The sequence below is a fragment of the Pseudopipra pipra genome, chromosome 6, assembly GCF_036250125.1.
Source record: "Pseudopipra pipra isolate bDixPip1 chromosome 6, bDixPip1.hap1, whole genome shotgun sequence".
NCBI lineage: Eukaryota > Metazoa > Chordata > Aves > Passeriformes > Pipridae > Pseudopipra > Pseudopipra pipra.
This window is the reverse complement of record NC_087554.1, coordinates 26,753,951-26,768,484: the sequence shown is the minus strand read 5'-3', so window position 1 is coordinate 26,768,484 and position 14,534 is coordinate 26,753,951. Positions and strand designations below refer to the sequence as shown.

Genomic DNA, 14,534 nt, shown 5'->3' with positions numbered 1-14,534 from the left:
GGATCCTAAATATGAATGTTTAGTCTCTTGCTATTTCTTATATGGCCTGGGGATGCTCCAGTTATTACAGTAATATTATTATTACTACTGAAAATAAATATCATGAAAGTTAATATCAGCTTACAATATCTATTCAGCTCCACTCTGTGTGGGAGAGCTTTGTGCAGCTAACATCCCTTCAGGGAGTTTATATTAGATTGATGAGAGAACAGAGAATTACTTTTTGTCTGGCTTATAATACACTGATTATGAAAAATTCTGGCCAGGATGATCTAGTGTTTTCAGTACTGCAAAGAGACTCTGGGGTTTGTTAAGGGCGTGTTCTTATCCATCCTGCTGGAGAAAAGCAAGACCGTTTTTAAAAGATAAAAATAAAAGATTATGTAAAGCTTGCATTGCTCAGCTATTCTGCTTGAGACACTGTCAAGCTCTTTCTACTGCTGAGAGAGGGTTGACCTTCAAGTATCAGTTCTTTCTCTCTGCCAAAATACTAAATCCATACAGTTTCAATATCCTTGTTGCACTAGGTATTATTCTCATTCGGGATTTTGTGTACTTCTGGTCTAGACCTTCCACTGATATAAGTTCACTGTTGATATCAGCGGGAGGATATTGACTTACACCTGTGAAGAATTTGTAGGTTAGTTTTTCATTCTGGCATGTACTTCGACTTGCTGTGGGAGAGATTCTGTTGTTGTTGCCCAAGATAAACTTTCTTTTTTCCCTTCAACTCTTCCATTTCTTGGGAGATATAGCCCCCATACACTGTACATCTGCTCATTCATGTGTCTGTGTTACCCCTGCCCCTTGAGCTGTGGTAAGCCTCAGTGAAACCTTTGGTTTCTCATAACAGAAGTCTCTTGTGTCATCGGCTCAAGCTGTTCATGGGTGACGTCTACAGACAGTTTTGGAAAACCGGACTGGGTGTTATCTTCCATTGGTGTCCTGGTGTCTCAGGAGAGGCAGCAGCTGCTTCTGGAAAACAGTTCCTCCTGTGGAGATGTTGAAGGTAGGCTGCATTACAGTTCCCCTCAAATGGATATCTGCTTTCTCCCAGCTCTGGTTGCAGCTGCGGGTGGCGGCAGCAGGAGTCAGCAGGCTGAGGCCTCAGGTCCATGTAACTAAAAGTATCACCTTTTAAAAGTGCTGGTTGTGGTGCAGTACTCCTAAAGGTGTTGTCAGTGCCCAAGAGCCAATAAGAGCCATGTAATGCATGTATGCTGCCCGAGTTGTGTATGTATGTACCCTGTAAACAGGCAGCCTCATTATAAACTCATTTTGTATCTCCCCATTTTGGGATAAGCTACTTTTGCTTACAGTAACTGGATTTTTCTTAGGAAACTCAACCCTTTACAAGCCAGAGCTGGCTCCAGGTCTGCTGTCTGACTTGCAAAGACTTTGCCTTTTGTTTTGTTGGAGATGTCTTCACTTTGCTTTGTTTGGTTTCTTCTCATTTCTTCTATCACTTCTTTACCTAAACCACTAATTTTTACTTTATTCTCCTTTCTCTCTTATTTTTTAGGGTTTTGTGCATAGTCCTCTCTTTTATTCTCATGATTCTTTTCTTCAAACTCCTTATCCCTTTTCCTCTTATTATCGCTCTTCCATCCACACTGTGTCTCTTGTTTTGTTTTGTTTTTCTCTCCTCACAGGGGACATTTTCCTTCTGAACACCAATAGGCTCCCAGATAGATGTGAGTTCAGCCTGCATAGTCCCATCCTGCTCGGGAGCTTGGACTCTTGCTTGCTGGAACTGGCCATTTGTTCACAGGATGCTGTTCCTCTCCTTCAGAGGTTCACAGTTGACATTGGATATGTGGAGACAAACAAAAATACAATGATTTCTCTGAGAGTTGGCCATGAGGAGAATGCTGGGTAAGACTATCAGTTTTCAACTGTTAAGCCTTTGAGTTGCAAGATAGAGTGGAGTTCCTCCAGGCCGCTGTTTATCAGCTGTTTATCTCCCTTCTTGAGATCACTGCTGCTATTAGAGAAGAAAGTGAAGGTAGAACTCTCGGGACTGAAGCACACAGCTTCCTGACAGAACGTCCATAATAGACCCAGGTTTTATGTGTCCCCTTTCCAAAGAACACACTAGCTTAGGTCTCACTCTTCTTCCTTCACATTTAGAAGGGTGAAGAGTGGTTAACTCTCCCATTGATGCTAGAACTACAGCTGTAAAATGCATTCAGTCCAAAGGCTGACTTGGCAACATGACTGATATCTCTAAGGATTCATTGTTACAAGGGTCATAGTTCTCATGTTGAGGTGGGGTTACTTTTACCTCTCTAGTAATTTCATCCTTTCTAGTAGGTTCAGAAGCATCCACTTTTGCTTCATTTGTAGAGCTCAGGGAGGGGAAAAACTGGGGCTAGAGGTAAGAAGAGGTGAAGGAAAATAAAAGAAAGTGCCGAAGTCCCAGATCTTGTCCTCTATTCCCTTTGATCATTTTACTTTTTCATTCCTGTGTGTAGCATAATGCAGTAAGGAGGAGAAATGGGCAAAGAGAACATATCACAACAGGAAAAGAAGGAGAAAAGTCCACGTGTCATCTAATTTTGCCATTTTCCATGTGCTTGTTTTTCCTTTGCTCCAATCCAACTTGTAAGAACCTGGGTCAGACACACAACAGAGTTTTTTATTTCCATCACTTGACTGACTCCCATGGAGAACTTAAGCATTAGATCCCAGTTCTTGTTTTCTTTGAATTCTTTGGCATTCCCCAGGCTACCATGGAGATCTGTAGCCAAGAGTCCCAGTCAGCCAAAGATAGCAGAGTTTGACTAAAAAAACTTTTTTTTCAGATCTCTCTCTCTCTTTCTGTGACTCTCTCTCTCTCTCTTGCTTTTATCTGTTACTCAGTTCCTTCCTGGCTACTCCTTCCCCATCTTCTTGCCAATTTAATGGGTAATCTGTTGCATTTTCTGGGATTAGTTTCTAATGTCCTTTTTTAAGTACTCAAAGCTGCCTTTGCTGCTCTGCGTATTTGACAGACTGCAACTGCAACTGCAGCTGCAGCTCCATTCCCCTATGTAAACTCATAAAATACCCTTTTGCTACTCCTAGCTGGCCAGACCAGGCTTTGCAAGCAGTCGCTGCAGTGTCTCTGGAATGGATCATAGATGTTGTTTAGCAGCTTATTTGAGCACTGCAAAACAATTTTAAGTGAAATCAAGATTACCATCTCTCTAAAAGTGACAGCATTTAGTTTTATTAGAATGGAGTTGGCTTTACTGGAAGTTGGCATAGACACTGGTATTACTTTTTCTTAGTAGGTGAAATGAAACACCGGTAAACTCAGAAAGTTTACTGTTCAGATTTTAAACATGGATGGTGACCGAGTCCTGCTTGAAATCAAGATAGAAAGGAGGGGTAGTAAAGACACAAACCAGAGACAGGAACCATGTTAGATCAAACACCCTTTCTTTTCCCCCTCATTACAGGGAAACTCTTTAAAATCTTGACACAATTCAGAAAAAAAAATGATCATGCAGGCAGGGCAGAATTTATTTCCAACACAGTGATTGAGCTGCTTCTTGCTAGGCAAGTAGCCCAAAATGAACATTCTCTCCATGACTAAGATTGTAATATTTGTTGTTAAGAAGAGAGATCACCCTGAAGTGTTGTCACTTTACAGGGTCTTTCCATACCGAGTGGAATTTCTACAAGCTTTTCTGTGTCAACCAAATACAGCTGCACAATTTTGAGCAGAACAAGAAGGACAATGAGCGGACAACCCTGAGATATATGCCTATGTGTAGTACATAGTGTAAGCATTGACAATTACCACTAAGGGATTGTCTTGAGATCAGAGTAGAAATTTAGACACAGAAAAAATGCTAGGTGGCGCTTTTTTCAGATAATCAGGTACTCCAGAAAGTCCTGCTTCAGTCCCTCTTGTCACCTCTTAATTCCATGATCAAGCTATACTTCATCATAAACTTCAGCTGCACCAGACTACTTCAGTGAACTATCCTCTTTCTGGACCTAGAAATCTTCTCCTGATGATGTTTCCTCCTTCAGGATGCATCAGCTAAACAGTTCTCAAAAGCTTAGATATATGTGTAAGAGAAAGTTGCTGACCATCCTGTCCACCTCACTAACTACTAGGATTTATCATTATATTGGTAGTATTGAAGCTGCCACTATTTTTTTTATACATACACCCGAAAGAATAAAGAAACAGATGGACCTTCAGCACTATGTCCTCTGAATAAGTTGGACAAAGTCACAAAGTGACAGTATTTATTGTTATATACCACACCTGTATGTTATGGGTTTTCTGAGTCATTACCATTAGAGGGAGACCAGCTCAGGGAGTGAGGTGTTTGAAATTCTATGTATTTACAAAAAAATATATAAAATTTTATTTTTTATTATGCCCATAAAGCTCAAAATCAAGAGCCTGCAACCTTGCTTACAAGTCTAAGTCTTCTTTGTCTGGCACTTAGCTCACAAAGCTGTCTTTACTTTCTCAGGGTTGCAGTTATGGTGCTTGTTCAGGTTACATCTAAGGTCTTTTTTACCTTTTTTTTTTTTTTTTTTACATTTTCACTATTTTGTTTATCCCACCTTTTCATCTTTACCACACAGTTCCAGAATCAGCTACAGCTGAAAATTCCTGAGTCCTACGAGTTTTTGAATGGTTTCACATGTTTGCACTTGTTGCGGACCGCAATTATTTCAGCATCGTCAGCCAAAACTATTTCATTAAGGAGCTAGTTTCTTTCAACTTAAGTCCTCACACTGCAGTGAAAATAAAAAAGCATCATTTGGAGCAGGGATAGTATCTTCCCTTTCTGTGGTCGATAAGCCAAGGTGATTTCGTTCTGTTTTCATTCTGAAATATAATGCACTGGCCATGGTCATCTTAGTAGGTCAGAAAACAAAAAGTTCACAGCCATGTGCACACATGGGTTTTCAGTTATCTAACCTCACAAAACTTTATTTCTTAGTTTTTTGTCTTCTCCTTTTTTTGGAGGGGTGGCGGTGATAAAATTCTCCACCACCTTCTGAGACACTTGTAGAAACGTGCTGTTTTTGACAGTTTTCTTCTACTAGTGTGGTTGTTTTTATCCACAACCACACTAGTAAAAGTTATTTAACTTCTCCAACTGTACAGATGACAAGGGAGTAGTCTGGTCAGTGTCCTCAGAAAATGCCTAATGCGTACTGACAACAATGAGCATAGCCGTTTCAATTAAAAAGTGTATCTAGAAAAGGTGAGGCTGTTCAGCTGTTACATAAGACTGTGATTTCTGAACACTAATCTGGGAGTATGATTTAGTTAGTGTCCCTCATGCCTCTGTTGAACTTGCACCCAAAAATACACTGGGTCAAAAAATAACCCTCTAACTGGTTGGTGAAGGCAAGAGGGATAGATATGTATTCTGCTCTCTTATCTATTTTCTTTTAAATCCAATGGTTAGAACTGGATGCTTGGGAGGACCCACAGACAACAGCTTCCTGTATGTAGAAAAGTAATGTAAACCTCCTAATTTTTATGTTAACTGATTGAGTCTAGAAGCATCTACAATACACAGCTTTGTGCAATAACCCATGCAGTGAGTCCCTCTAATTTAGAAAATGTTTCAACTTTCCTGTTCTCCTCTATTGCATTTTTCACTCTTAAGGAGAAATGTTTATTCTTTATATTAAATCTTTCTTAAAATTAGTCCTCAGTTACCTTTATTGGATGTAGAAAGCCATGGCATAGAAAGGATTGGTAAGGAGAGGGAGGAAAACATTTGTTCAACCGAGGAGATTGAGAGGTTAATGAAAACCAAAAGTTGAAATCACAAATCAAAAGCTGAAATTAGAAGTTTGCAGGGTGAATCTTGAATTCTCTTCCCTTAAGCATTAAGTGCTTTGCAACTCCAAACTTTCTATCCATGCAAATTTCTCAAAATTATGTCATACCCTGGTAGCTCTTCTGTGCATCTCTGTTTACAAGAAGAGTAATATTACCTCATTATTTGAGATCTGGCTTGACACAAAATCAATAGTAAAATTATTGCCAAGCTTGGCTTATCTGGAAGCCTGCTGCAATGATCCATCTTCTGCTAGATCAGCAATGGGCTTCATTCCTGATTCCATTAAGAAAATTACATTGGCTCTGACTAGCCCGTTTCAATAGTGGGACCAAGAAGGAGAGGTGTAATTATTTACAGCATTAGAAATCTTACTGCAGTTGGATCTAGGGGGTGAGGCTTTCTCTGAAGGGGAATACCTTGATGATGACAAGACTCCATACACGGAAGTACTGTGTGATTCAAAGCTACTTGTCATTTTTGCAGTCTCTGGATTCTTGAGAGCTTTCGCTATGGTGTTATAAATAGAGCAAATTCCAATACCAGAGATACTTCAGTGCAGAACTAGAATGTTTCATGGAATCTTAGGGCTCTGACTCAGAAGAGTGGCCAATTCACAGCAGTAGTAGTTAAAGATGGTGGCCTTACTCTTCTACCAGTTGCCACAGTTCTCCCAACAGAGATGATAGAATGGTTTGGTCTTCCCAATTCATGGTATTTCAGAGGTTGGTTTATTGACTTAGATGACTAGTAGTTTTGATTTGTTTTGATATTCACAGCAAGTTCCAAAGGGTCTGGTTCACAAAGCATATAGGATAAAGGTACAGGAGCTGAGCTAGTCATTGCTTTCAGGCGTGGAGCTCTTTAGTTGCTACTACTAAATGTAACACTGTGAATCAGAGGCTATGTGCTACAGGTTCCTGCACTCAGGGGTATGTTTACACTGGCAATACTGTGATGTCTCAGCTGGAGGGGTGGATTGTAACTTGGTAGAGGTTATGCCTCAATGCTTGGAAAGTCTTGTATGACTAATGGATAAATTTAAAATATTTTAAGACTGTCTTTACCTTTAATGGCTCATCGAACCAATTTGATAAAGGCCCATTCATTTTTGTGGCCAACAGGATGCAATAGGGATATGAACAAAGTTGTGTCATGTAGCAGAAGTGATTCAGTTCTGGGTCAGTGCCAGATGGTCTCAGATGTTGTCCCACAGTGTGGTGGGAGGGGATATATTTATAAGAGTGTTCATGTGATAACATAAAAAATGAAGCAAAGCAGTTGTTCTCCTTTTTTCGGGGAGTAGAGATGGTGCAGTTGAAATTCATATATTTCTGAAGTTGAGTTAAATTATATTGAACTATTGAATATATTATATATATATTGAATATATGTTATAATAATTGAATAAATTATTTTCAATTCCAGATGACTTTAGGGTATTTGTGGGTAATTATGTGTGTGTACAATGGTGAAAGTGAAAGGTAGGTAGATGCCACAGAAGGGATAGTAAGAAACTCTCTCCAGAAAAAGGTATACAATTGGTTTGTGGAGGGAATAATGCAGGAAAGGGTGATAAAAATTAAAGTTGCTTTGGATTTTTTGCAAGTTGCAAATGAGTTGGTCTGTGATTTTCGTATTGAGTCCAGTAGAGATGTGTTTGTAATCTGGGTGTTGCCTTCTAATGTATTTCTAGTACAGGATGAGGGCTAGATGATTACTTCATGTAGCTAAAGGCATTTCCCAAATGAAAAGTATTACTAGGAGCAAAGCTTGAACAAGCTATCTTCACACTTAATGCCTTCTTATCACCCCACTGGCACTAACTTAGGTCGCTTGTCCAGTATAGCCCCACCAACATAAGCAGTGTGTACAGATAGGTAAATTTATCTCCATATGGAGAAAGAAAAGAGCTTAGAGCAAGGATTCCTTTGTCACTATCCTTGCTACAACCCTTTTACAAAACAATAACATACAGTTTTAACTGTATTTTATTGTTTTGTTAACATGAGGTACAAGGAAAGTTTTTGAAAATAAAAATAAAGTAAAAATCTTTTTAATTATCCTGCTGTATTTTTTAAATGACCCCTGGATACCCTGACTTTGAGCGAGGTATTTCAAAAATCCCCATTTTATCTCTCTCTCTAGTTTTTGATATTTGATAACCATCTTTAAAATTAGAGTGTATGGTACCAACTATCTTTCTCTGAACTGTCACAAGTTCAGTTGTACAGTTGAGAAACTTTCATAGTCTAGAGCCTATGGCATTTGTTCTGTAGTGAAATGTACATGGCCAGAGCAATCTGCATTTCTTGAACACCACTTCTTTTCTCTCCCTTGCTATGTGAGTGCATTGTAGTTTGTTAAGGTGGGAAATTAGATAGACAACACACAGGAGAAGCATCTCATTCCTGACACAACCCAGAAACAGTCAGGGCCAGACACTTCCAGAACATACAATGTCAGTGTTGGCTTGAGGAGATCTAGAGACTTGTGCAGCTGTGTGGTTGATCTATACTTTCAAGAGCAAACAAAACATAACCATGTATGTGGAAAGCACATATTGGGGTGGGAGGTGTCTGAAACTGATGATAATTTAAGTACCACTTAAGAATCATTGGGAATGGTTGGATCTTTTCATTATTAGCAATAGGTTCTGCAGCAAAGATAACCTAACGCGAGTGTGTTAGGCTGAACATTACTTTTTTTATAGTAATACCCATTTGTAATGTTGGTATTTACATTCATTGACCTGTTTCCCACACGGATACTATTACTTCTCTTTGGTACAGTGCAAAATCTGTATACTAGAGACTCCATGGATTTCAGTGTTCTCTGTGTATATCTATAGCATTTTGTCGTCCTCTAGGATGAAGTGGAAATACCTGGTGGCCCAGATTGGACGAATAGAAAGACCTTTTAAAATCACCCTGCTATATTCAAACTGTGGAGCACAGGAGGCTGGAGTACTGGCAGTGGGCTCCTTGCAGCTCAGGAACTGCTTTCATGGTATGCTGCAGTACAGGCAGGTTTGGAATAACCAAATGCGTCCTCACCAAAATGGATGAGTGTGATGAGGGGTAGTCAGATAGGACTTAAATGAAAGCTGAGTCTCCTGTGGGATTTCTGGGAGTGCTTACCTGTCAAGGGTCACATTTGTACGTATATTATGTATATACTTAAATGTAAATGCATTGCAAAGGCAGGGTTGAAACTTGGAATTACAGAACTAACTTAAGTGATCCTCTCTGCTTTTCAGCTTTGCTTTGCTTGATCTTTGTATGGGAAAAACAACCCCAAAACAACCAAACCGAGGACTTATGCTGCATTCAGCAACAAGGATGAAAAAAGTCTTTACCTAGATTATTGCAGCATTTAATATTTTTATTTCTTAAATAGTCAAGAACAAAAAACTATCCTGTGTCACCAAAGCCTTTTTCATACTTGGACTTTTTCTTTCAAATCTACAAAGGAAACAAACACTGATCTGCATTCCATGGGTCTGTTCGCTACTGCCGGGCTGAGAATTTCTGTCTAAAATAAAAATAACTGGAATGTAACATTTTCTCCAAAGTACTGAGTGCTCATCTCAGACCTCGGTTTTACCTGGAGCTTACAGTTTTGTTGTGAATGTCATGCAAATGATCCTCAATAGCTGTGCAGAACCTTGCTGATGTCATTTAGGCTTCTTGGAAGTGTGAGAGTCTGTTGGCACAGGCAGCCTTCAGGTTGGAGACATAATCATCTTCACTTCCTGGATTTCATTCATTAATATGGTGTTATTGCCTCTGTTTTGGAGACTCTGTAGAAACATCTTGGAATGTAATATAAAAAGAAAACACTTTTCACAGAGCTGTTTCATAATATATTGTAAGACTGGTTTTGATCATATTAGAGATTTAATTCTATTGCAACCATTAATCTTTTAATTTAAATAATGCTCTATTTTTAATATATTTTTTGACAGTCCTGTAGTTTTGAAGGGATGCATACAGCCTGAAGTGCTGTGGTCTGAGCCCCTAAATAATGATGCATATATTATCACAACACAGTGTCATGAAAAAATACTATTTCAGACTGTGTACCTGGATGGCTGCAGAAGTGTTCTTTTCTCTTTCTTCTGCAATTGGTTCCCTAACTTCTGCATTTTTTCCGAAGTAGTAATAATCCCAGTGGATCTGGTGTGCAGAGCTCTGATAAAGGGCAGCAGGTCCAGAGGAGAACTACACAAACCTGCCAGTCCATAACAGACCTGTGCACAGATGCATCCACACGACAGGCTGGCTGCATTAAGTCACGCTTTTGGGAAGTATCAGAGTTAAAAATTGTGTTCAGCCTCGTTGATGGGTACCTGTGCAGTCAGTCAAATGCTTCCAGAGTATAGCTGACCAGACTAGCTAGGATGCATGAATAAAGTTCCTGCACAGCAAGCCAACTTGCTGGCAAAGCAGCTATCTTCACAGGCTGGATGCCACAGCTGGAAGCCAGCACAGGAGTGCTCATGAAATGTGTTAAATTAGTTACACTTGAGTCTCAATAGGGCATAGCAATGTGTCTGCCAGGACTGGAGCTAAGTGAGTATCTCTGCCTCCTGCCGCAGTGTCATGCAGCATGCCACAGCTGCCTGGCAGGTGCACAGTCATGTGTGCAGAACTGAGGAGCACACCATGGTAGAAAACTGCAAGATCCTTCATTTAAAGAAAAAAAAAAAGTTGTTATCTAAAGATAGCACAAACACAACTGAAGCAGCACATGAGAAAGAAAGGACCAATAAATTTGGTTCCCATGAGAGCTCAGGTGATCTGCAGGAATGTCATTCTGGATAGAAACCTACATAAAAAAGCAGAGATGAGTATAATTTATCATCCAAAGGACAGTTTCTGAGGTCTTACATGAGAAGGCTGATATTCATGAAGGGTCACATTCTGCCAACTCATCTCATCTCTGGTCTTCTTTCTCTTTTATTTTCTCCCATTAGATAAAGAAAATCAAGATCTTTTTATATATGACAAAGGCTCCACCTTCCCCTGCCTTCATGGAGGCTGTGTCAGCCACCTACAGATCTGTGAATTCATCAGTGACTGCCCTGCCAAAGAACAGGAAGGAGAGAGATGTGGTGAGTATGGGGCATGGCACTTCATGGGAACCTTCATCCCAAGAGAAGAAATAATTTAGAGTGAAAAATAAATTGATTTTATCTCTAGATTAATTCAGTATTTTACCTCCTGAATTAATTTGACCCACTTACATTAATTGGATACCCATATTCTCTTTGAAATCACCCTAAATGGAATAAAATGGATTATATTTTTTGATTGGTTTGAGTTTTTAAATATTGCAGGAAGGAGCTAAATGACCTGCCTTTCATAGTTATTGCTACTTCAGTGAAAGGCAAAACCTTATTTAGATGTCTGCAGCTGGTTGAGCATTTCCTTTTGGACCCAAGATCTAAACCTTCCCTTCTGTGGAAGGTGCTGATCATCTTTCCACTGTCAGTCACCAACAACATTGTAAATCTGTCCTTCCAAGATCCAAGTTCAAAGTCCTTGCACATCACGACAGAGAAATCCTCTGACAGTATATGTAGCTCTGAGAAGCATAATTTAGCTTTGTTGGAAGTACAGTAGCAGAGATCTAAAATTACCTGTTGATTTGCCTTCCTTTGAGTGGACAGAGAAAACTGTGATGCCTACAATGCCATATGCAGCAAGGCCTTTACCAACATGAGGCAGTGCCATATTCCTTAGATTCTGGGAATCTAAGGAATTATGGGAGCTGCAGTTTTGCACAGTACCTAGACTCTGGGAATCTAAGGAATTATGGGAGCTGCAGTTTTGCACAGTACCTAGACTAGAAAGCATGGTAAAGTCTCAAATATTTCCAGAAGCAAAGTGTTGGCTTTCTGATGGTGACTCTGGAAATAAACAAATGAGATGTATTTTGACATTGAGAAACTGTGTAGCATAGATTGGGTAGCTTGTAGTGTAGGTTGGGTAGCTTGGACAACCACAATGAGTTTTCTCTTTTTTTTGTTTGTGTTCTTCCATAACCAAGTTTCTCCTATTTTCCTACTTTTTCTTATTCTCAATTGTAGACGGTCTCCCAGAGGGCTCACACTGCTCTTTTGAAGAGGGTCCATGTGGCTGGACACTGAATGAAACTGCGGGAACTCCTTGGTCTATTCAGGGCTTTTCTGAAATGATTCAAGACGACTTATTCGTAGGGTCTACCTTGAAAGCCACTGGTGGTAAGTTCCTCATAGTTCTCTCTCATGCTCTCTGTGTCTACATATACACAATAGCCTTGAACTTAAGTTTTTTTAATTAGTTTAAAAATTTTGGCACCATTGCCAAATGAACTTTAGCATCAGTATTATCTATAACAACTTTAAATATACCTAAAATTAGCTTTTGAACTTGGTTCAAAACTTATATTAAACAAGTTCCACAACAAAGTTAACACAACTATGAGAGACTAGGATTCTCCTCCACCTTAAAAAATTATCTAAGGCATTTTCTTCTCTCTGTGTAACTTCTTTCTACCTTCTTATTCTTATGAGCTATGCAACTGCAGAGTACTTCAGCAGCAATATGATAGCTGTTGCATCACAAAATAAAAATCACCCAACAGAACTAGGCAGCTCGTGAAAACAAATCTTTTGAAGACCCTTGCCACACTCCACCACTGGATTAGGAAGAACATCACATGTAAGCGTATCCCAAGTGATCATACACATTCAGTGCCATAAAATACCACAGTAAAAAAAGAGTCAAAGCATTCCCAGAACTACAGAACTGTCAGCTTGGTAATTAAGAAGGAGGGAAGCCAGACTCTCACATATTCAGGATGAAAGTCAGAAGCGCTAACACACATGAGTCTTGTCTCACAGTTCCCTGTCAAAATGAAGGGTGCCCATATGAGTGTCCTGTTTGTCTCTTGAGAACAAAGACTGCAAACAAGCTCTTCCAGCCCAGTGTTTGTCTCAGCAAGAGTCATTGATGCTAACAGTATAGGAATTGGGCTGTAGATTGATGTGAGCCCCTGTATGGGAAGAACTTGAGTGGTATCTGAGGTTTTTCAGCCATGCTTACGCTTACACCTACATTTACCTGCGCTTACGTACCTACATTAACAATAATGATGTTAAATTATTTCAAGAGATTACACAAGAAAGCAAAAGATTATTTTGTCTTCTCTGATTCACTTTTATGTTCACAGGACATTTCCTCTACCTGCGAGCAGACAGCACTCAGACGAGCGGTATGGCTAAGGCTTACAGTACCAGCTTGCCTGCCAGTATTGCCACTGAAGGCTACCAGGTATAGCACTGTGTCTTAGCACCTTTGTGGAGTAAATCATCAGGCTGTAAGCACTATTTGCACAATAACCCACTATCCTGTCCCTCTGCACACCCTGCAAAACTCAGGAAAGCAGAAGACTTGGATATACTGCCTAGCTAGCTACTAGTTGAGAACTGGAAAGGAGATGTAAGGTGCATCCCCCATAAGTGAAGGCAGGAGTTCCGAATCAGTTACTCACTATGGAAAACTCCCCAGCCTACTGTACCAACTATTCCTCTGAAAGGTAGCCAGCAGCTGGAAGTGTGTGGGCTAGCCTTGATTTATAGCAAAGGGAACTGGTTGGTAGAGCTGTTGAACCATTCACTGTACCTGCTGCTGAGACTTCTCTTCATAAATTCTGCAATACTTTTGTAGGAGTTACCAACTTGACAGTTTCACTGAGGACAGGAGTGTGAAGTTAGAAGGCATTAGATTTTCCAGAAACAGATGAAGATAATAAACTTCTGTTCACATTCTTCAGGAATTTCAAAACATAAGGGCAACCTGGCCTGGATAAAATCACATAAGTTGTCTTGAGCCCAAATTTGAGCCCAAAGAGATTTGGGCAGCTCTGAGATGTTGGAATTAAAACAAATATTATTATAGTTATAACACTTAGGAAAATTAAGCTACAAGTTTGAGCTGGAGTCTTGCTAGGGAAAAAAGAGAAAGCTTTGATGCCTCCTAATTAGAGCTGGGAAAAGGAATACAGTGCAGGTGCCAGAAATGTAGCTTCAGCATTTATATTTATTTATAAATTCAGGTCATGTCTTCTGGCTAATTCCAATAAAATAAAATATGCTTGGAGATAGCTTTACAAAATGAGGAGAGGAGAAGCATTAGCTGTTGGTTATTGTGTGGAGGTCACAAGAGATTTGGATCCATTCTCTCCTCCATTGGCAAGGATTTGAACCCACATTTCAGGAGCAAGGAACTTCCTGTGGTTGTGCTTTGCAGCACACGTGTGTATGCTCCTTTTCTTGCCCATACCAGAGCTCTCTGTAATATGAAGAACAGCTGAGCATTCAAAGCAATAGCAGAAATGACAGTTTTCTCCTGCTTTGCGGCAAACTGGTGGTTGCTCAAAAAAGAGAGGAATGAGTCCTGCTTCAAAATATTCTGTAGCCTGGTGATCAGGTTGTTCACTTGTCATATGGGTGCTGCAACAGAGAGGGTGCCTATGATTTGGAGCAAGTATATCTACTGAGGTTTCCTGCCTCTAGGGGAAATACCCCTCATTTCAGGGGTATTTGGGGCAGGACAGCTCTCCCCTTGGAGCTTTCTACAAGGAAACCAGTGCTCTCACTCCCAGATGGTGCCTGAGGCCATGGATATTGTTGTCAGTGGCTAAAGAACAGCTGTCCAACAGGAGTGTCAGCAGGGT

At 40.0% G+C, this 14,534-nt stretch overlaps 1 protein-coding gene across 1 annotated transcript in view; it reads left to right on the top strand.

Annotated features, from left to right (window-relative positions):
- The window catches only part of LTK (leukocyte receptor tyrosine kinase), a 96,699-nt gene that overhangs the window by 45,365 nt on the left and 36,800 nt on the right, over positions 1-14,534 (top strand). Inside the window, exons 3-8 of the mRNA XM_064658075.1 lie at positions 854-1,009; positions 1,653-1,875; positions 8,680-8,819; positions 10,789-10,926; positions 11,905-12,057; positions 13,029-13,129. Coding sequence (XP_064514145.1) covers positions 854-1,009; positions 1,653-1,875; positions 8,680-8,819; positions 10,789-10,926; positions 11,905-12,057; positions 13,029-13,129 — 911 coding nt within the window. The remainder of the gene's footprint in view (positions 1-853; positions 1,010-1,652; positions 1,876-8,679; positions 8,820-10,788; positions 10,927-11,904; positions 12,058-13,028; positions 13,130-14,534) is intronic.